A 21,401-nucleotide genomic window follows, 5' to 3' on the forward strand; every position below is an offset into this window, starting at 1 on the left:
AGTTTTCGTATAGTATGCACTGAAAATGCTTCAGAAGTTTTATTAAATTTACTTATCATAACTGTTCTTCAAGAAACGTGAAACATAGATAAAATTATATGAAATTATATTTGTTAACTCTACCTTTTAAGGTATTAATGTGTGTGCTCTAACTTTATTCTGATGCAGAATATTAAAATTCGTCTCATCAATTGCGTAACAACTGTGAACACCATTTCACTTAGATGTTCGAGTAGTTAATTTGTCTCCCTAAAATTCCATTATGAACTGACATTTATTAACATTATTAGTAAATAATCAGAAACAGCAGTTATTTATTTTCATTAAAAATTATGTGACAGTTTTGAATCACGATTCCAGTGTGTTTAAAATCTCGGTGTGCTATTGGACTCGAAGCTATATTTTCACTAGGAAATTGATTAGCTTCTTTCACAAGGTCTAAAAACCCTGGGTTTGATTCGGTACATTACGTTCTTATTCTTCTCCTCCACTCTTCATCAGTCGCCTTTTGGGTTTTTGCAGTGGCCTCGTTTGCTCAAAGATTGAATACGCTCCTTGGCTCGAACTCTGTTACGCCGGAACACTAATCAGAATTTGAGAGAATTCAAAGAGAATTCGCTGCGTTAGGTTGAACAAGATTATTAGTGGCATACTGACTGTGATTTCATTTCTTAACATCCCGATTTAGGAGGAGGCATCTTGATGCTCTTTTCTTATTAATGTTCTTAAAAATAAAATTTGTCGCGCATACCCACTACGTCAGAGACTTAAATTTGAGGTTACTTCTCCTGCCAACTTTTTCTAGGACTGATTATTTTACGGAAATCCAAACAGACGAAACGGAGTCCTCGCTGGCTGCCTTGGGTTTTCTTTGCAGTCCGTGGCGTGTTCCAGGTTGTCGGCTGTCTCCGGTCGCAATGTTTCAGACGCGATGATGAGTGGCCCGTCGCAAGTTCGGTTTAATCCAATCGCAGTCGTCTTCGTGTTTCAGGGACCTGTGCCACGATGCGTGGAACAGGCTCAGGTTGTCGCCGATGTTCGGCTGCATCTGCCCGAACAATCACATGAAGCGCCGATGCGACAGGATCTTCAGCATCGTGAACCACAATCCTTGCGTGGGTAAGTGACCGCTCTCTCTCTCTCTCCCTTGCCAGCCCGTGCTTATTTTCGTTTATACAGAACTGAATTTCTTATCTTAGTTTTGTTGTAAATGACAACGTTGAAGAGTTTACTTATTTTCTTCTGAGTGTGTACATGTGCACTGTAATGAAATATGTAATGTGAGTTTTCAGTGCCTTTCCATTTTAAATGTGTGTTATGTTTGTTTGTTTGTTTGTTTGTGTGTTTGTGTGTATGTGTGTACACACACTACACACACTTATTCGCAATTGCCATTTTGTTCATATAATTGATCAAGTTATTGATTGAAGTTTTGTTTTCCACTTGCATCGTTCGAATTTCAGGCAGTAACTGAATCATATTCGCATTTGTAAGCTGGGAGTTCCAGTGTTAAAACACGTATTTTGATGCTCAGAAGAAACCAACATTTTTGCCAGTTTCCAGAAATTGTTTTCGTGTGTTTCTCTGTTGTTTCTTTACGCTGAGCATGTCGGCCATCTTCGCCAGCTTGTTGCATGTCGGTGTCGGCGTCTGATTCCTCCCCACTCGACGCTTGTTTCTTTAAAATCCTCTCTCGTATTCTTTGACTTGGCATAATTTCGATCTGTCCTTTATCTAACTTCACTGCACTTCTCGCATTGTTTAGAAGAAGGCGAAAATCTGACGAACTCTTAAGTTAATTGTAGGCCTACTGAGTGAAGACGTTTCATGTACTCTGGACTGCTCCCTCCACAGTCAGAAGTGTGAATCCGTCCCTACATTAATGTCATTTTCGTAAAAATGACAGAATCTTTTTCATGCATATTTAATTTACTATTTCCAAGACGTCAACCTGAGGAGTCGACGACCTCTTGTGTTTGCAGTGTCTTTCGTTCCTTTCCTTCTAGCGTGTGTAAACTTTCGGTGACAATGTATTTCAGTGGGAATTCGAAATATTCCTTATGCCTGTCGTAATTAAAATACACCTTACGCACAGTCAGTTCACAATTTTTGTATATTTTATTGATAGATATTGTAATTCTACACGACTGAGTAATGATAAATTCACAGTTTAGCTTTTTTATTAATGCAATTTGAAGATGTTAATTTGTGAAGGAAAAAATTGTTGTCATTGTTTGTGCTTTCTTCTGACGTCGAATTCTTCACACGGAAACCGTAATTTGTGCTTAATGTCACTGTTGCATAAATAGCCGTGCTAAAATGGATTCTTTGTGCTTCTCAATAATGTTTATCGCACAACTAAATGCCTGCACTGTTATTGCAAATGGCGTGTGCGAAATAACCGGGAAGAACCAATAAGGAGAAGGAGGTTGTTGTGTTGTGTTGTGTCGAGTCCTTAGATATTGGCGGAGACCGTGAGAAATCAATGGTGTTAGCTTATTGGCAGGTGCATTAGAAGAACAAAGCTTAGAAAAAGGGAAAAGTCTCAAAAATAAAACAGGAATTAGAAAGACGGAGAATTTGGAGGGGGGGGGGGTGGATAAGAAGCTATGAAAGAGAAAAGATAACTGGCATTTTGCAATGAATTGGAAGTAGTTGGGAAGAGAAATTACATATAGAAGTACGTACCCTAGAGGCTGGAAGATGTGTGGGATGGTGGAAAATGGGCGTCTGGAGATGGAAGGGTGCTAGGGGAAATATAGATCAGGGAACGGTCCCCACGTGTAATAAAGAATAAGGCTGGAGCCACATTCTGAGACGTGAGGAAACTGTAAGTTGAAGAGAGGATCTCGTAGGCAAAGGATTGGAAAGTATTGATTTGTAAATGGAATTCAGAAGAATATTTACAATTAAATGCACTGAGCAACTGCAAAAATATTGGGTTATATTCAAACACGTATAAAGAGTAATGGATTATTTATAATCGCTGGTTATTTTCTCCGTAGGCCTGACTAGACGAGGCCACGTGCGAGTTCTAGGCTTGGAAGGATTAATAACATTAAATTAAGGGAAAGGACGCAGGTTATCCGTAATGACCTTATGCTTAAAAGGAGGATATTTTCTGGCTTCTCAATGAGGACTGCGCTTATTAGGTGTACTCGGTTACAGCTGCATCAGAAACGAGTTGTTTCAGGGGCAAACAGCCTGAAATGCTGTCGCGCCATTGTGCTGAGCGTTGAGAATTTTACTCCGTTATGTGCAATTACGCTTTGTAAGCCTAAGAATTGAAATATATTATGTGCGTTCCGCTCTTCTTCGGAACAATAACTAGCGATAATTTCGTCGAATTTCAAGTTACTACTTCGTTAACCTAAAGTAATAATTAACAAAATTCTGTACCTGTGGCTGATCGATCACGAATGACGTCGCGCTACGTTGTTATTGTGATTAGTCTGTACTATAAAAAATAAGCTAAATTAACTACTAAATTAATTAATAAACGGACGTTAAATGATGACAGTGAAATCCGCCATATCTTAATTCTTCACTTTCCTACTTACGTTGACCATGTTAGTAAAGTTGGACCCGAAAGTGTCTGTTCTGTTTGTTAGTTGCAATCAGTATTACCAGAATACACTTCCCGGTGTTGGGGAACGAAGTTGATTCACGATGAATCGATCGTGTCTCTGTAAGTACCCGTTCCATTCATTTCTTGTCACGCCTTCGTATCCTCTGACCTGTCACAGGGATGGAGTTACAAACATCATTTGTCCTGGTTCGTAGGCCGTGTGTTTGCAATTACGTTTGCACAATCTACACGTTGTTTGTGATCCTAACAAAAATATTCACGTAATGCGATCCTTTTTCTGAACGATTGCGCTACGTAGGCAGAATTGACGACGTTTCGGATATATTTTCTATAAATATATAGTATGTCGTATTTAATACTCGTATAAATCTTAGGAACATATTATTTTTTTAAGTAGCATAAACGTAATGAGTATAAGTTTTTGTTTATTGCCTGAAGTTTATCTTCGTTGGTTACAAATGAATGAGACGTTAACTAACAAGTCTGTGTGTGTGAGGGTAAGTTAATGAAAACCTCGGATTCGCTGTATTTCTTCTGATTTATTGTTATATTTGTCTTGTGTACATCCTTACATACTTTTTTTAATCTAACCTCATTCTTACATTTTTAAACGACGTTTAGTGAAGAGATAGTTGCTGTAACATGTTATAAATCGAAAGTTTTGCTTTCTGGCATTTTACTCTTTCTTCATATTGCAAAGTAATCTCTCGCTTGCACCAATATTTTGCCTTCGCTGACGCCCACACGCAGGTGGGGTGCTGACTTGCTGGAATCTTCGCATCCCACGTGTTTCCGTCACGCAAAATAGAAGTATTTTTTAAAAAGACAATTATTAAAATGAATAGCTCTGTGGATTTAAATGCAGTAAGTCTTAACATCTGTACCGAAAGATTCACTTCGGGTGATACTTTACAGAAGAAATCGATTTTGTTTGGTAAGTTATTTACTGTTCAATCATATTTCAATCGGAATCTATATTTAATGACACCCCATTTCTTTCGATTACATCTCGAACATGTATTTTCCAATAGTCGATGTCTTATCAGAATGTTATCTTATGATACGATAGACCATACTTAAAAAAGCAGGCACAGATATCAGTCCGCGAGTTATTACAAGAATGAATTGTAAATGCGCTGGTCTTTTTTTCAAAAGACACAGTCCAGTGAAGTGTCTATAAATGGAAAAAAAATATCCGACCCGTAATCCAAGAGAAATTGGGTATTATTCAATATCAATTCTCTTAAAATGCGATTGAATTAGGCCTGTAAATAAAGTACCTATTTCAACATTCAAAATAGAAAATATTTTTCTCCGTTACGAATCAACCGATGTGATTAAATCTTTCGGTACGCGTATTCGGGTGTGTTCCGCACATCGTGTTGAGTTTCGTTTATTATTGTTAACGTCGAAATTTGGACCCGCTGAGGGTCCCGCTCTGTACTCGGCAACTAAAATCGATTTCTGGTTCACAATGAAATATGTTTACGAGTAATTGCCTTCTAATTGCATATCTCAGTGGACTGAAATATGTCGACCTGTTGGAACACGCGGACGAAAAACCGCCTCGAAACATGACATTATAATATGTTGTGCTCGAGTGAAAAATGTTTCTGTTTACAGAGTAGATTAATGCACACTTTATACGTCGACTTAACTTTATTCTATTTCGAGATAGTGCAACCCCGAAGCAGTGTGACCAACGTCACAACGCGCAGAATTGAAAACTGTCATTAGTTTTCCTTGTAGTTTGAGAGATGAGCAGAAATACGGAAACAATTATAGAGCAATTGCATGTGGACTTGAACCCTTTTTCCATTCCCAGGCGATAAACGTAGTTGAAAAGCACAAGAACGTTGTATGTCCTTGTCTCGATTGACGAGACAAGGAATTTGTCGTTGTAGACGTGTAGATCATAGCTGTTAGAATCTTGTGACGTTCCACGCGAAGAATGTGCGCCCCTGGTGCTTCTCCAAGCAACTGGCGGCACTTCTTCATGTGTAACGCGCAACTCTGCACTTGCATGATACTCGTTCACTTTGTGAGCACCGCACTGATGGTTTCTTTTCCTGCTGTTTTGGTTTCAGACGTTCTACCAGCCTCCTTTGATTTGTCCGGCACAGACTCTGCACTCTATCCATATGACCCCGAGCAAGGAATTTTCCGGGACACTGTCTTTCCCCCCGCAACCAACTTGTACCCCTACTTTCTGTTCCCGGGCAACACACTACGTCCACGCCTCTCGCACTTACCCCCCAATCATCTGGCTACGCACACAGACACTCATCTGTCAGTAGAAGATATCGCTCTAGATTACGATGAACCAGATGACAAACTGACTTCTTCCTATTCGGGGTCAATTTCAGTTAAGGTGGTTTCCTCTGGAAACGCGACGCCCATTGAGTCTCAGTTAGAGAATCCTCTAGTTGGCGTTAGAGGCGCCGCTCAGAAGGATAATAACGCCCTAAGGCACGAACTACAATGGAACAACACCCTATTTGACGGAGACGAAGAAGCGAGAGCGCCTAGTATCACTCCAGAGAACGCAAAGGTGCATTCAAGTATGTATCCCATTGCATAAACATTTTCCTGTGAATGTATCTGCTGTCCTCCACTCCGCCTGCACCACCAGTGAAGCCACCCGCCAGGCAGATTGCTTGGGGAACGAAATTTGTCCGCACGATCGAGACACCTTTTTAAGTCGAAGGCGGCTTTGGTGCCCGTTCTGTGTGTGACCAGCTCCAGATGTTAAAGGGCGTTTGCGTTGTTCCCCAAGCAATTTGTAGTGCGTACTCAGATACGACGACCAAGTCCAGCCCCTTACTGCCTTGTGTGTCCCCGCACAACGACCCATGGATGGGAATTTTATATTTTGTGTCTTGTTTGCATGAAGAATACGCATTCTTAATTGTATTTTCTCTGAAGTTTGAATTACTTTATTTCAAGTTGTAATCATTACTTTAAAAAGAATTCCGTCTTCAAACACAACGGTATTAGAAATTCTTCGTGATCATAATCCATAAAATGTGACTCTGCAGTCGTTTTATGCAAAACCAAGATTATGTTTCGATATGTTCTTGTAAATAGCTTAAAATATCCAGTGGCCCTATACTTTGGCATTAGGTTTGTATTTATAATCACGAATTCCGGAGACTTTTACGCTTGCATGTCCATTATTTACATTCACTATAAAAGACTACGCCACAGACTATTCTCACGATAAAATCATGGCTTTTCTTTAGAGTAAAGAACGGGCGTGCTTTGTGGCTTCAGAATTTCTCGGAACTACTTACACGCGCCTTACGAACGGGGGAATTGTTTTTAAGCAGTTTCAGAGCAAAAGATAATTCTCTGCGTGGAAGTCAGTGTCGGCATCAAGAACCACGGAGGTCGTGAAAGGAACGCTCGAGAAGGAAACCGCTGTTCAATGTTCGTTTCAGAAGAAGCGCCCTTAATTGTGGTCGGCTTAAGGTCGCGTGCTAGACGCGTGACGGAGGATGTTTTAAGAGGTTGGCGTACAAAATTTTGAGAGTTGTGAATTGATTCTGCGAATTGACTATTAATTTTTTTATATGGTATTGGCACTGTAGAATTATTAAAACAAAATTAAATACCACTAGAATGAAATATATGCAGTTTCACTTTTCTATGCAGGGGTTTGAAAAGTTCGTGTCCTTTGGTGGGGGGGGGGGGGGATGAGAACGGCAGTTATTTTACGAAACTGAGATCGTCATTTTTAAATGTTGTCGGGCTCACATGTTCCTGAAGTAATTTTCCGATTTAGTAACGATCTGTAGTTATTATTCCCGGGAAAGTAAAATATAACTCCCCCCCCCCCCAAATAAAGAAATTGAGAAAACTCGTGGAAACACGAAGGCAGTCGGTGGGGATACCGCAACTAATAATATTTCAGAGACCCATTTCGCATTGCCTTGCTTGTTATGACGAGCAGCGTGTAGTCCAATTGTTACCCTACGTTGGTGAGGAGGTGCCCATGGCAGGGGCTGGACGGATGATTTTGTAGACTGCAAACCCTCAGTCCCACATTTTGATCCGGCACGCTTCTCTTCACTGACAAGTTTTGTACGTGTTTGCTGTTTCATTCTCTCAGTTCTTGCAAGTGCCGTGCGGCTGTAGACTTTAGAATAGTCGGACGCTTATTCTCGCAGCATGAGAATGTGATAATCATAACGTACTTTAACTTAAGTACTCTTATGTAAGCAGAGTTATGAAAGAAACACAATTTGTGGCTTGTGCTCCGGCCTTTGATAGAGGTTAGGTTAGTTTACTAAGAGAACAACAAAATGAATGTGAATTTGTTCTTGTGTTGAAGCCTAATAGGATGCAACATGCAACACATGAAATAAATTCGCTTCAATAGTGAAGGTGCATTTCGTGATTACAATGCACACAAAACCGCTTACTTTCTTTTGAGACTTTAAATTTCGCTGAAATTCTAAGTCTTTGAGATGCAATTAAATGTAGTGGCTGACAGAATATGTTAATTACAACTTTGATGGGCTGTGTGGCTGTCGTGTCCGAAAGAACGAGACGTTTGGATATCTTGTAGGACTCCTTGGAATGTCACGAGACTTGCAGCCAAAATACAACGCAACGGGGAGAGGACAGGGTACGTTAATGCATCCTAGTGGGATTCGATCCGGCGCTCTCCGTGTTTGTGCCGGCCAAGAGCCTGGGGCCGTAGCTTGTTGTCAGCCTCCGAAGTTATGCAGAAAATTTTGCTACAGTCCGAAGGAACTGCGGAGATAACAACTAATTCGCGCATAAATGATTATTGGAATATGGAACTTTTTAATTTTGAGGTCTAAATATGCAGCGGATTTGTTATAAATGCGAATATGGAAGGAGGGTAATGTAGGATGTGTTGAAGAAGGACCAAGAAATTGTTAGGTCTCGGTCAGTGATCTTTGCATCACAAGACCTAAGATTCTCAGTAAACTTGTAGCAGACTACACGGCCGCCGTGAGAATCTCAAATCCTAACTAGAATATGTCTGTCTGTCTGTGCGTTTGTATAAGAAACATTTCTGGATGATAGAACGTGACATTTCTGCTTCGTGTTAGGGCGGCTAACGTCTGGGTCTGAAGGCCGTCTATACTGATTGAGTGTTTTGGTAGACTTAAAATTGGCCTCGACCGCTATTAACATAGGACTGCACTTCCAGTTTATTGTTAATCATCGTTTGAGTCGTCGCCATATAATCTGAGCCACTGTCAGAATTACTAAATTAATCAGAAATAAGTTGTTAATTAATTGCGCGTATTTCTGGAAAGTGTTTCATTGCAAAGTTCTTCGTGATTAACGCACAACTTGTGAATTGGTTTTTCCTCGAAAAGCTAATCCGCATAATCGTGAGCGCTTATTGTTTGTTGTTTTGTTTATCTGAACCTGCCTTTTTAAAGGAGTTTAATCGAATGAAATATCCCTTCTCCGTATTCGGAAGTCTTGTGTTTCTCTGCCTTTTAAACTTGCAGTTCCCGATTTTCGGAAACGATAGAGTTTATAGAACGAATATTTTCATGTCACAAACGTGAAGGGGATTTCCAATAAGAGATGCGAACGAATGTGACCGCAGAATATTTATTTATTTTCGAAAAAATGTATTTAACAGGAAACTAAAATACTGGCATGACCATATGACAGAAAATGGAAATAAAAACTGCATGTTGTGGGCTGTGGACCACGATAGGTTTTTAAAAAAAGTTCTTGGCAATTCGCGTTCAGTATGTATACGGAACTCAATATTGGCAACATGCCACATCCCAGGGATCTTCGTCAGTGATCAGCATTTTTTCTTTTGTACAGTTTCTTCAGTCGAATAGTGCACGTTCCTGTAAAATTGGCAGTGAGCGGCGCTGTCATGGAAAATAATGTATGCAGAGTTCAGTAGTTTATAATTCGCATGTAGCGGCTGAAACGTTGATACTAAATTCGGTAAACAATCATTTGGGTTCTATATTCACAAAAATGTTAAGAGCAAATTATTTTCAAAGATTGCTTGTACCATTCGGATCAGAATTCTTTTCTCGTCTTCTAAACACGTAAGGATGTAAGGAATAAAACATTTAAAAAGCTGATATTTTGTCTTGCCTTAAAACAAAAGCAGAGATCGAGGGTGTTTGACAACACGACGGCCTGTGCACTGCCGACACATTGCAGCTCCTCCAAGCTTTATCCATTCAGTGGTGGGTCACACGAGATCGGCTGAGAGCTCTGTCCGTGAGCGGGTGAGCGAGACATTCCACGCCTTCCTTTTAAACCACGAAATTTGGACGAATTGGAAATGTTTCCGCCCATCTGGACAAAGTTGCGTAAAAAGCCGTCATTAATTCTTGAAGAGTGAAGTCTCCACTTCGTGCACCGAGCATTGCTTTATAATGAGGGAAAGATTACTTTAAAAATCAATTAGTGTGATACACAGAGAGAAACGAACTTAAAAACAATTAAACTTTCTCTCTCTTTAAGTGATGACAATTAAATTGCAAAATTTTAATTCAATAAGCCTTACGTAAGTTATTTATTGATAATTGCCAATTTGTGTAGACCTGGAATTTGGGATCACAGATTTCCTCTCAGTCCAGTTTAGGTTGCGTAATCATTTTCCATGCATTTAATCTCGACCGGGGATGTTCTTAATTCGTCTCGTTCGTGTTATTCCTTGTTGAAGAGAATTAAAAGATGTTTGGGGCGGGCGTAGGGTCTTATATAGCAAGGGCTTTCCCTTGTCTGGCTGCAAGGTCTAATGGAAAACGCGACTTTGGAACTAACGCTAGTGCCTTTGGTGGTGGTAAGAATAAACATTCAGGTTTCAGAACAAGGAATTTCTTTAATTGTGACGTTCTGTGTGTCAGAGATTACCAAGCGTCAAGACGTCGTTCGCTTATAATATTTTTAAGTATAATTAGCGGCTGTCACATGCACTTGGGCTGGGGAGGGGGTGAACGGTCGAGGGTGGAGGGGGGGATGAAGCGAGGAACAGAATATACATACTGCGGAGTCAAACATATCATAGTATAACTTTGGTTTCCACTCAGTGCGAATTTTATGTAACGAATTCTCGTCAGTCAGCGAACTTTGGCCTCCTTCAGAACACGAGGCAAAGGACTGGTGCGAATTTCAAAACGATAGCTCAGCTGCCGATGTTACTGCCAAGTGGTTTTTGAAAACGCTGTGTTCCTGCTGTTGTGAAGAGACGTTTTGGCGCCGATTGGTCACTCAGAAGGACCAGGAAGAGACTCAGCCTCTGATTCTGCAGGGACCAAGGGACTGTCTCAGGCTACCTCGTCGCCTTCAGGACCTCAAATCCTACTTCAGTTGTTCGCTCATTGGTCTTGTTGGCTGGGTTAGGTCGACTTCAGTTGGTCGGTCGGTCGATCGATCGGATGATTGATTGTTCAAGTGGTCTTGCAATATGAAGTTGTGCAGTAGCGCCACGTAAACATGGATGCAAATATGAAATCCCTTAGGACATTCGGTCACGATTATTACGTTCGTACCTGCAGGCGACGATGCGCTGACCGTCTACGGATTTCAGTTCAGTGGCAGTTGTTAAAACAATGGTTAAGTGTAAACGCGCGTACATACAAGTTCAAAATTCGTGCCCCGATGTCCCGAGGTCAGTGTAATCGTTAATTGTTCCTTATTGCAATGTCTGGACGTGTGAACTTGTCGTTTTGAACTGACAAACGCGGAATATTTGTCAGAGGCTGGCCCACTGGAAACCAGTTCGGGGAGTATGGCGCTTGAAAGCAATATCCAAAGTGGCAAACAACGCGGGCAGTCGAATTATTTGAAGCTGAAAGTTCGTACGGAAACTGAATTGATTGGTGAACAGCTTGCGTATGAGCGCAACCACACAAATTTCGCGCATGTGAGATTCGAATTCGCCATCTTCATCTTCGAGAGAGTGAATAACAAGGATCGCGGCAGATTGGACTGAGCTGGCAGCGTGAACGTTAAACGCTCGTATTTGGCTTCTCCGACTTTTTTAAAGTAATTTCTGACAACGTATGTGCCTTATCTACGTTGGCCTTCTGGGTTTTTAATACCGTGTGGGTTCATCCATGAAGATGGAGGCACTGCGTTTCTCCGAAACGTCCGTACAACGGAGAAGACTAACACGGACGTCTCCACCGCCGTCGGAGCCCCAAATGGCTGTCGAAGTCTACAGCATTTTTCTATCTACCGGATTTGCATACGCTGCCCACTTCTAAAAGTATATTTGTATTTTGTGCCTAATTTAATTAAAATTCTTTGCGTGGATCGTGTTTATTGACTTGTTTACAAATTTTAACAATGAACGTATTGCGGTAAAGTTAGTTTAGGTTATATTTCAAAACTTACATATCTTGGGACAGCTGAAAACTTGTGTAAACCAGCGCAGAGCATCCTTCCTTGCCCCGTACGAAGTTAGTGATGAATAGCTACCGTTAGAATTCCATTAATGTTTTACGATAAGCGACGAAAATCCCGTCATTTCCGTCCCAGGACATTTCTCAAGACCCAAACGCGATCTTCCCGTCATGACTTGGAACAAGCCAATAGCAGCGCTCATTCTGTAACACGTCGTTCGCTGCCTCGTTACTGATTGTTGCTGACAGATAGCGTTACTGATACGGAGATAACGCTGAAGCTCTTTCTAGAGAATGTGTTACCTCATGACACGACGTAATTTTTCAGTTTTCTTATAATAAATTAACTGTATTTATAACCACAAATATAAATCTATCGTGTTACTTACGTATGTTTCCTTTTTCATTGTTCTGAAAAGTAAATGGATTCCAATAATGATGTTATCTTACAAAATACGCATTTAAGACTACGATAAATTTACAATTTGTGACGAAAATATTTCCTCAGGCATGGCTTATAAAGGTAAATTTCTGAACTTCAGGACACTTCCGTTGAAAACATTAATAGGAAATAGACCGTCGTCTAAAGTATCGTTTATTATTTAACATAACAGCAAAATCTTTTACGAAGTTACGCAAAATTAAAATATCACTGACATATTAAATGAAACAAATAATGTTTGTCTTACGTGCGAAAGATATGCTTTGTTTTTCTGATTGTTAAATTTTATAGAATTCTCACTGCACCACTCATTGCCGAATAAATATCAGCTTACAGACATTCACAATCTTCAAATATTTAATGTCATGATAAATTTTCAGATCTTCGGCAAATACGAGAAATTTAGAGCGTTTTATTTTAATATAAATGTCGTTAACTATTAAACAAAATATTTTCGAGGGTAGACCCTTGTGGAACTTCCGACAGTTCGGTAGATGGAGATGATACACAGTTCTGGAACCAGTTAATACAAATTTAAAATATTCCAGTAAAAATATGTACGGGATTTCATCGAAGACTTGGCTAAGACAGAAATAAACGGGGCCCACGTATTCTAGCGAACGTCTTTCAGGTAAGTCATTAAATTCATTACCGTAAATTTGTATCTTGCAGCTTAAATTTAACAGTAAAAGTGACCGTGCGCAATATTTAGATTTTTGGAGAAATTATTTTAAATCGAAGTAGGTCTGAAATTACCAGCTAGAGTGTTGTTACCTTATTATTATTATTATCATCCCATCTATTCACCACTTTATAGGGCATGTACCCGAGACAGACCTTGTCCCTAAGGTACATAGGGCAGCAGCTATTTCCGGGATCCATATTGTATTTAGCAAGTGTCACATGTATTATATAATTTTATTTTATGATGTATGAAGTTCCCAAAATGGCGGTCTTCTGCAGTTCCCTGATGTCGTGTTCGCCCGTTATTATTATTATTATTATTATTATTTTTCTCGTGATTGTTATGCCAAGCGACTTTCAACAAACGTGGAACTATGCTGTTTTATGTACAAGAGAATAGCATGTCACAAAACCTTCACAAAACATATTAAAAAATTTTCTGATTTATTTATAACGAGAATTTTTATTTTGTAAAGTCTTCGAAGAGCATTTCGGAATTTGAACAAAATTTATTTTATACAAGATGGTGCATTGTGGCCACAGCTTTCCGTCTGCGACGAGGAATCTCGTACTTTCTGGTTCTAAAAGTCGGTGCCCGTGAGTAAGAATGTGGTCATGGCAGCTGTAGCATGGACAATGCGTTGTCGGCTTCCCCTGCAGGTCCAGAGCAGGAGGGCGAAGTACCACGGAACTTCAGCTTCCAGAGCACGTGTCATCTGGCCCTGGAGCTGTGCAGTGGCAACTTCAGCTGTAAGCTCGCCTTGCAGCCGGTCCTCCGCTTCTGTGATTCCAATCGCTGCAACCGAGAAGCCTGCATGGACGCTTTGCAGAACTTCTACAGAACCGTGGATCTTAAATGGAGCCTCGAAATCGCATTCTGCCTTTGCAAGTAAGTACCAGAAATGTCTGTAGGTAAGACAGGTTGGCGAGTTTATGTGCGTAACTCGTTATTGTGTTCTTTAATGACGCAGCCTGACGGAACTGAACGTTGGGGTAGTAGTAATCTAAGCAGAGCCCACAAACAATACCAGGGGACTGGGAAGGAAACGCTACCGTAACGTTGTCCAGGTAAATACTTCCCAAAATCTACGTCACGCTTTACTCAGGAGAGACCACGTGGTCAGTAGTCACAAGAAGTCTAAATGTCTTCAGTGTCATTAAATTAAATCTTCATTCATGCTCGAAAATTTTCGCTGTAACATTCGAAATTATACCTAAGGCGGGAATTTGTTATTACGATGACGAACATTTTGTTTCTAAAACAATTAAAGAAGCTTAAATTTTCTGAATTCTTTGAAATGGAAGCTGTGTACCAAGGGTATCTGTTTTCAATTCTACTCTTAATTTTGTTAAACAAATTACAATTTAGAAAGAGAGGTATATCACGTAAACATATATACATTATATTTACCAGTTTTACATCACCGACGAAAGTAAACTTAACCATATTCTGTGTTCCATTCCCCTAAAATATTTCGTATACTTTCCGTTCGTTATTAGCTCCAATTTCCATATTTCTGGTGCCTTTTTTTGGATTGTCCGAAGTCAATGCCTTGCTTCACAAAAGTTTCATTTCTACGCTTCTAGGTTTTTCGGGTCGTGTAGTCAGTCTGGTAAATACTAACTCACGTTTCGCAAATGCTTGATGCCAGCAAGCCTCTCCGAAACGTCGGTCATTGCGTAAGAAACTGCACAGTGCAACATCCCAGGAGGAAATATAATCTGCTTACCCAACGTTTCCCAATCTGCATGTGTGTATTATTTTTACTGAAATTCTGTTCCTGAATTCTGTTCTGATAAATCGGACATTAATAGTGTTTTTGTGTCTTTCATCATTAATTGATAAACTGATAGTGTCATATTGTCAGCAGAAGTCCCAAGTCCCACTCTTCTTATTCTTACCACGAATTGGAAATATTTTGCATCCAGCAGCTTCCACATTTTGATTGCGAAAATATGGTGTCATCTTATCAAGTAATTTATATTAAATTCACATGAATCTCCTTTCCTCCAGTTGGTTTAAAAATTTTCTCTCGTCCGACTTAAGCTTTGAAATATCCTAACTAAACTTTCGAGACTCTACCTACGAGGTTTGTTGAAAATTATTTTTATTTTCTCAGACAAGCAATCTCTTTAATCGTTGTTGCATTTTCTGTTTAGAATTTTCTATCACAGAGTCAACCCAGAATGATTATATATAACTTTTTAAAACATTATTTTTTTACCATCGACGTGAATATCCTGTTCACTAAAATTCCTGTTTTAAGATCATATTCTTATTTATATTTCCTTAAGAATTAGGAATATCACTCTTTGTGTGTCTTAACCTCCAAATTATTTCAGTCCGTGGTATTTTCATTTGTTAGGTCTGTAATGCGACTGTGGGTCGCTGATACGCGCAGGTAGGGTCTTTGTGCCCTGATTATTATCGCGCTTTGAGTTCTCAAAGACAAGTTCCTCATTAGTAGCTGAAAGGGGTACGTCTCATTATGTGTTCTGTTCCTCGTGGCACTGTTATCGTTGGTCTGTGACTAACACGCACGCCGTATTGATCAGATTCTGTGACGCCCTTATTGTTCCAGACAGTGAGAACTTTGTTTTGTGTCAGTTTGCAAAACTGCTGGGTAGTTTAATAGTTTTAACCGCAGTACCTACATTATCACATTCACTTCACTGTTCATTAATTTAATGACTCTGTCGAACATTGCCTAAACTGAGTTAGGCTAACGGCTGTTAGGCTGGCGAACAGGTAACTTCGGCTACACGGGACATGACAGACTTAAATATCCGAGACTGGGGAAAATTACAAAAAAAATATCCCTTTTTAATAAACCTCGTGATTAATTAATTGCACGCCCCGTGTAACATCGCCTACCTCCCGTCAGTACCCTAATTAAGACGTCAGCATTAATTTGATTATGCTGTTTATCCAGTTGCATTAATATTTCCATTTTGTCTTGTGTTCCTGTTACTCACTGCATGTCCGGCCCGTAATTCAAAATTTGATTTGTCCTTCTTAAGCATTCTTTTGTAGGTCACTGTAAATTGTTAATACCAATTCCTGTTTTGGGTTCAATTCTCTTCCGATCAAAACACGTGGTGTGTCCTGTCGCGCCTACCAATCGATCGGTTGCGTCGTTGAAGTCGTGAACAGGGGAACAGACTCCGACGTCCTGCGAAATAAAGTAGACTGTGGGATTCCGTGCCCCAGCAGTTTGTCGAGTTGTTGATTCGTACGTCTACTTCACCTGTTTCCTTCTCTGCAGTGGTTCCACCAAGTCCATCTCTGGGAATTGGGCACCAGGGAGCCATATCGAGTTTCAAACCGACTACCAATTAAACCTGCTGCCTCTGCTCAGAACATAAATCTCCACCTCACCTCTTTTTTTCTACTCAGGAGCCGTCCTTTTCTCTTCGATGTCGTTCTGGGCGCCATTCCCGTCGAACAGAAGTCTCTCTGGCGCAAGAAACCATCGCCGCCCTCACACGCCGCAGTCGACGCCCCACCCCACCAAATACTTCTGTCATTCTCGCAGTCGGGGCGTTATGAATCAAATTTAGAGGATATACCTCCATATAATGACCTCCCAAGGGACACACGGATCGGTTTTACCCTTATCTTACTTACGTTTGTTAAAGCTTACAGAATAACTTTACAATCAAAATCCGGTACTTAATGACACGTGAAGGACTCGTATCTTCGTCTGTGTGCGCGTGCGTGTTACAAGGGGTGGGTTTACGAAGACAGTTTACGCCGATATAAAGCTGTCTTTAAATGTTCACACATGTCTTCTGGGTTGTAGCGCCGTGTAGTATGGTAGAAGTTTACCAAAGTTTCACAGGTCTTTTCTGCCTCCATCATCAGGGCGATGAGATACCTCAACACAGAAGACGGCCATCTTCAGGAACTCTTACATTCTCATTGGCTTCTGAGCCGTCCAGTTTCCAGCTTAATCCAAAGAAAAGTCAATAATTTTCTTGGTTGGAAGCTAAAAATTGTTCGATGCCTCGAAGTGATGGTTCGGATGTGAATGTATCGCATTTTAATTCCTGATGAACCGTAATTCAAACGGCGAGGAAGTTTCAGCGGCACGAGTCGGCAGTTATAGTTGCATGTAATTGAAAACTTCCTAGTACGTAAACATTTTATCTGTTGAACTACAGCGAAAATTCGGAATCGATGTTCCATTTCAGGAGTAATCTCTGGTGAAGTGCCCTGATTCATGTATTTTGTTCTCAGTTCTGTTCGGCGCCAAAATTCTATTGGAAGATCGATACGAATTGTTACTTGTACGGAATTCAGGTTTTAAATAGGCCTATTATGATGTTTCGTGTTACAAAAGCGACATTTAAATTAAAATTTAATAATGCGAGTCTAACAATTACTGAAGATTTTAAGCTATCTTAATGAATAATAAATATTGCTTTCGGATCACTGTTTCAAGGTGCAGACGACATGGAAGCTGTTGGTTTGATGAACCTGGGTCCATTCTGGAGGACGGCCACAGTTGCTCATTGATTAACCCAAAATCCGAGTTCGGTTTCCACAGGGTCTTACTGTCTCTGCCTTTGCGACGTAATAGGATTCCTTGGCATTACATTTGTGCCCGTGTCAGTGCGAGACTCACGCACAACAAAGCTTGGCTGCAAATCCAACTTACGTCGTGCTGACCTCAGTTGCCCTGTGTCAGTTTTTTTAAAGCAAAACAATGTTTCTTTGACGGTAGAATCTAACAGTGCTGCCAACACTGCAGTATTCTGACTTGAATGTGAGGCATTCTGTTATTACTTCTGGCTAGCTGGGCGATCGCCCGGGGCGCATTTGTCCTTATGTCAGCCTTCTTCGTACGTTGGTCCATTACCAGTTCGTACGTCACACAAAACTGCGTGTGAAAATGTCAGTTTCACAGACTTGCCTCTGTCTGATCAATGGTGAGCTCGCGAACTCGACAGCTGCTCGTTTCTCAGCTGGCTGTTCACAGATGGTCGAATATATACTTTCATTAAATCACCTGAGGACGAACATCAAATTATCATCTAGTAATCATCCGCATTATCATTATCACCATAATAAAATAATATTAATCATTATTTTTGTCAAATAAGCGCGTAACAGTCGTTATCATCAAATTATCGTCTTGCAGTGTCATAAACAGTGGCTGATTAACGTACAAATTACGTGCTTAGAATTCGTGCATTGCATTCGGGAGGCCTGGATTCGGTTCTCGGCCCAGTCGCCGATTAAGTATTTCGCGTTTACGTCTAGGAAGACGGTCCAGTTACACCTTAAACTTCGCGCTGCCGTTTTCCGACTCGTCCTTTGCAAAGATCGCCCGTTCGAACAAGCGCACATGGACTGAACGTTGCGTTCGAACGCTTATCACGCTCGCTTCTCCCTCGGGACATCCCGGGTAAAAATCTTTACCCGGAGGTGGGTTGCTCTGAGTGAGTGAGATTTGAGATTTTTCCGGCGGTAGAAATGTGCAATTTGGTCGAAAACGATTGTGTGCCTGCGCAGTTTAGTGCGTGTCCTGCAGAGAGCAAACGAGTTGCGTTTAATCAGTTTCGTGAAACTGGAAACTATGGTTTCATCGACAGATGGCGTTGTTTTAAATGAGAGGTCACACACGGAGTCACAGGAAAGTTTTTTTCTTTGCGCGTGTACAAATAATAAATTGAAAACTACACGAAGCGAAGAGGGAGTTGCCTTCTTTAAGGCAGTGCACCAAAATCTGCAGGCAGAGACTGATAAGAGGCCTGAGTAAAACCATGTGCTCGAAAGATTGTTCGTCTCTCTCGTCTTCTTGCGTGTGTGTGTATCTCACATATCGATTCGAGGAACTAGGTCTAGATAAAATACACTTATTAGAAAATCCTTCAAGTTATTTTGGCTGTCTCCAAGCTCCGAAATGATTTATAAGGATCTACTTTGGTATCTCATTGATTGACACTTTTATAATTTCGCAACTTTGCCTTCGGGTACTTCAGTCTACATTACGTAAACTGTTAAATGAATAAATTTCCAAAACATTTCTGTTCCTTCGTAACGTTGCGAGAATCTCCTTCGGAGTAAAATACGCGCAGATGCGTATTTGTTCATGTACGATTAGCCTGCTTAAGGCAAAGACAGTTCATCTCGCGTTTTCGTATTGCTTTCGGTTTTATGTTTTGCGTTTTTAAATATTTATTTCTCCTTCTATTTTCTTTATTCTTATGTCGTTCTTTTTCTTCCTTTCATATCTTGTTTCTTTTTCGCAGGCATTCATTCCTTCCTTTCGTCGCCGTGAAAATTATTGTTTTTTGGGTGCGAGCATAAATCCTCCTTGAAATTAGACGGAAAGAGAAAATATTCGCTATTAGCCGCGAGTTTCCGTTTCGGTGTTCGCATGCATAAATAATTTCGTACGTGTACCACCGTCAGCGCTGAGCGCTTTCGTATTGATGTTTGGTACGACGTCCGTGTTCACATCCTCGCTCGTACATTGACGAAATTAAAAAACACAAATGGATTATTCCTGCTGCAGTACACCATAGTGTTCGATTCTTTTTAATCTGCTGAACAAATAAGCAAGCCGTCTCGTTATGGAATGGGACGTGCCTCACTGTTTTGTTTCATCCACTGTGAACCATAGCAAGTCAGGATCGGTTTGCCTCTCTCTCTGTTGTATCGGGATTTCATTTCGCCACAAGAGTTTATGCTCCAAATATGGCTCTTACTTTTTTATTTACGCTGTATTAAAATTACTCTTAACTCTCGTAAATGGCTCTGATATATCGCACTGCACTGCACATTTCGAACTCCTTAGGCTCCGATGATTATCACAAACATCAAACCGTGACTATAACTATGAAACCTCGTTAGGCAACTGCTAACCCGCTCGTCGATTCACGTATCATTATGCATGATAAGTGTCGATATATCGAATGGAGCTCTTGTAGTAGTATTTATGGATGGTAACTTGGGGTACCGAATTTGCCCTCAATACAGCACAAATTCTTTACAACATATTCATACATAACATGCAAAACTCGTACACAGATCCATGTATCAGAAACTGATTAATGTGATTTCCTAACGTTTGCTGACGTTTAATATTTTAGATACCCACCAGAATGCCTAAATATGTGCCGTAGTCTGATCCATTAAAGGGTTGTGCAGTGGGAAATAATATTTACAATATTATTATGTTGGTCACACTGCAGGATTTAAATCGTACAATTACTCTTAACTGTATATATTTTTAAATACCCATGTAAATTTATTAATAATGCGATTTCTTCCAAATTGTTACGCCTCAGTACAATCTAATTCTTTTGACTCAGTTTTCTATAAATTTTTGTGGTAAAATTAATCCGGCGGAGGGAAATTGCCGGGAGCGTAATATTGTTAAAGTTTGCGTTATCTTTGAATTCCGAAGGTCTTGAAGATGATATTAAAATGTTCAGTTCCTACGTCAGAGGAAACACAATGTACATCACAAAAATAATTTGGTTAATTCTCTTTATTGGAACAACCGATGTTCATTGCAAGAAACATACGAACCCATAAAAAGTTACCTAATATTAAAGCAGACGGTTCACATGGTTAGAGGTCATACAAAGCTGTAAACAAGCGCTGGAAATGGCTGTAATATCACGCGTCACTTTCTTCTTTTAGAATCCGGGAAGGTAAAAACCACAAGTCGTTTATGGTTAGCATTTTTCTTTTTTTTTTCCACAGAATACGTAGTAATAAGTTGATAATAAAAATTGCTTATTCCTGAAACCCAGCACGGTCCGAAAACTTACCGACTGTAGTGGCTTACGAATTCTCATCAGGAGCGATAGAACGTAAGCAACACCTCGAAGTCTGTTTTGATATAACGCACATGTTCGTACTTTAAGGGTCATCCTTGGCTCGTGTATTTCAGATCCGGCATTCGTTGTCACTTCTCCTTCTCCTTCTTCTTCTTCCTCCTCCTCCTGCTCATGAAGTTTGCAAATTGATTATCTGACCGACTGAAGAACCGGTGAGCGTGTTTTTCAGGAGATTGTTGAAAATGTCGGGAAATAATGTAATAATGTTGCGAACCTCCGGAATTCTATGGAAATGCGAGTAAAATTATCTGGACATTCATTATTCGTACAGGAAGTTGCCCACTTAGAAATGCAACTAGTGGTTTGTCATTCAAGTAATTTTACGGGGCGCCCATATGCTTATATTACCTGCGTGAAGGGTATGTCGGAAAAGTTGCCTGACCAGTCAGGCGCTAGAGGCGGTTCTGAAAGACACTTGGCGTGGAGAAAGTTCCAGTTGCGGCAGGCTCTTGTCAGG

The 21,401-nt window shown here is 40.4% G+C and overlaps 1 protein-coding gene across 6 annotated transcripts in view; it reads left to right on the plus strand.

Annotated features, from left to right (window-relative positions):
• Nucleotides 1-21,401, plus strand: part of Gfrl (Glial cell line-derived neurotrophic family receptor-like) — a 557,991-nt gene that overhangs the window by 509,634 nt on the left and 26,956 nt on the right. For 4 of the 6 annotated variants that reach the window (XM_087343770.1, XM_087343769.1, XM_022066846.2 and 1 more), the window contains 3 exons: nucleotides 992-1,119; nucleotides 5,677-6,150; nucleotides 13,748-13,976. In XM_087343770.1, coding sequence (XP_087199896.1) covers nucleotides 992-1,119; nucleotides 5,677-6,150; nucleotides 13,748-13,976 — 831 coding nt within the window. The remainder of the gene's footprint in view (nucleotides 1-991; nucleotides 1,120-5,676; nucleotides 6,151-13,747; nucleotides 13,977-21,401) is intronic. The other 2 variants (XM_087343772.1, XM_087343773.1) reach the window with 2 other exon arrangements.

The sequence above is a fragment of the Zootermopsis nevadensis genome, unplaced genomic scaffold (genome assembly GCF_977971745.1).
Source record: "Zootermopsis nevadensis isolate Lab colony 2312 unplaced genomic scaffold, Znev_1.0 Znev_ptg000006l, whole genome shotgun sequence".
Classification (NCBI taxonomy): Eukaryota; Metazoa; Arthropoda; class Insecta; order Blattodea; family Termopsidae; genus Zootermopsis; species Zootermopsis nevadensis.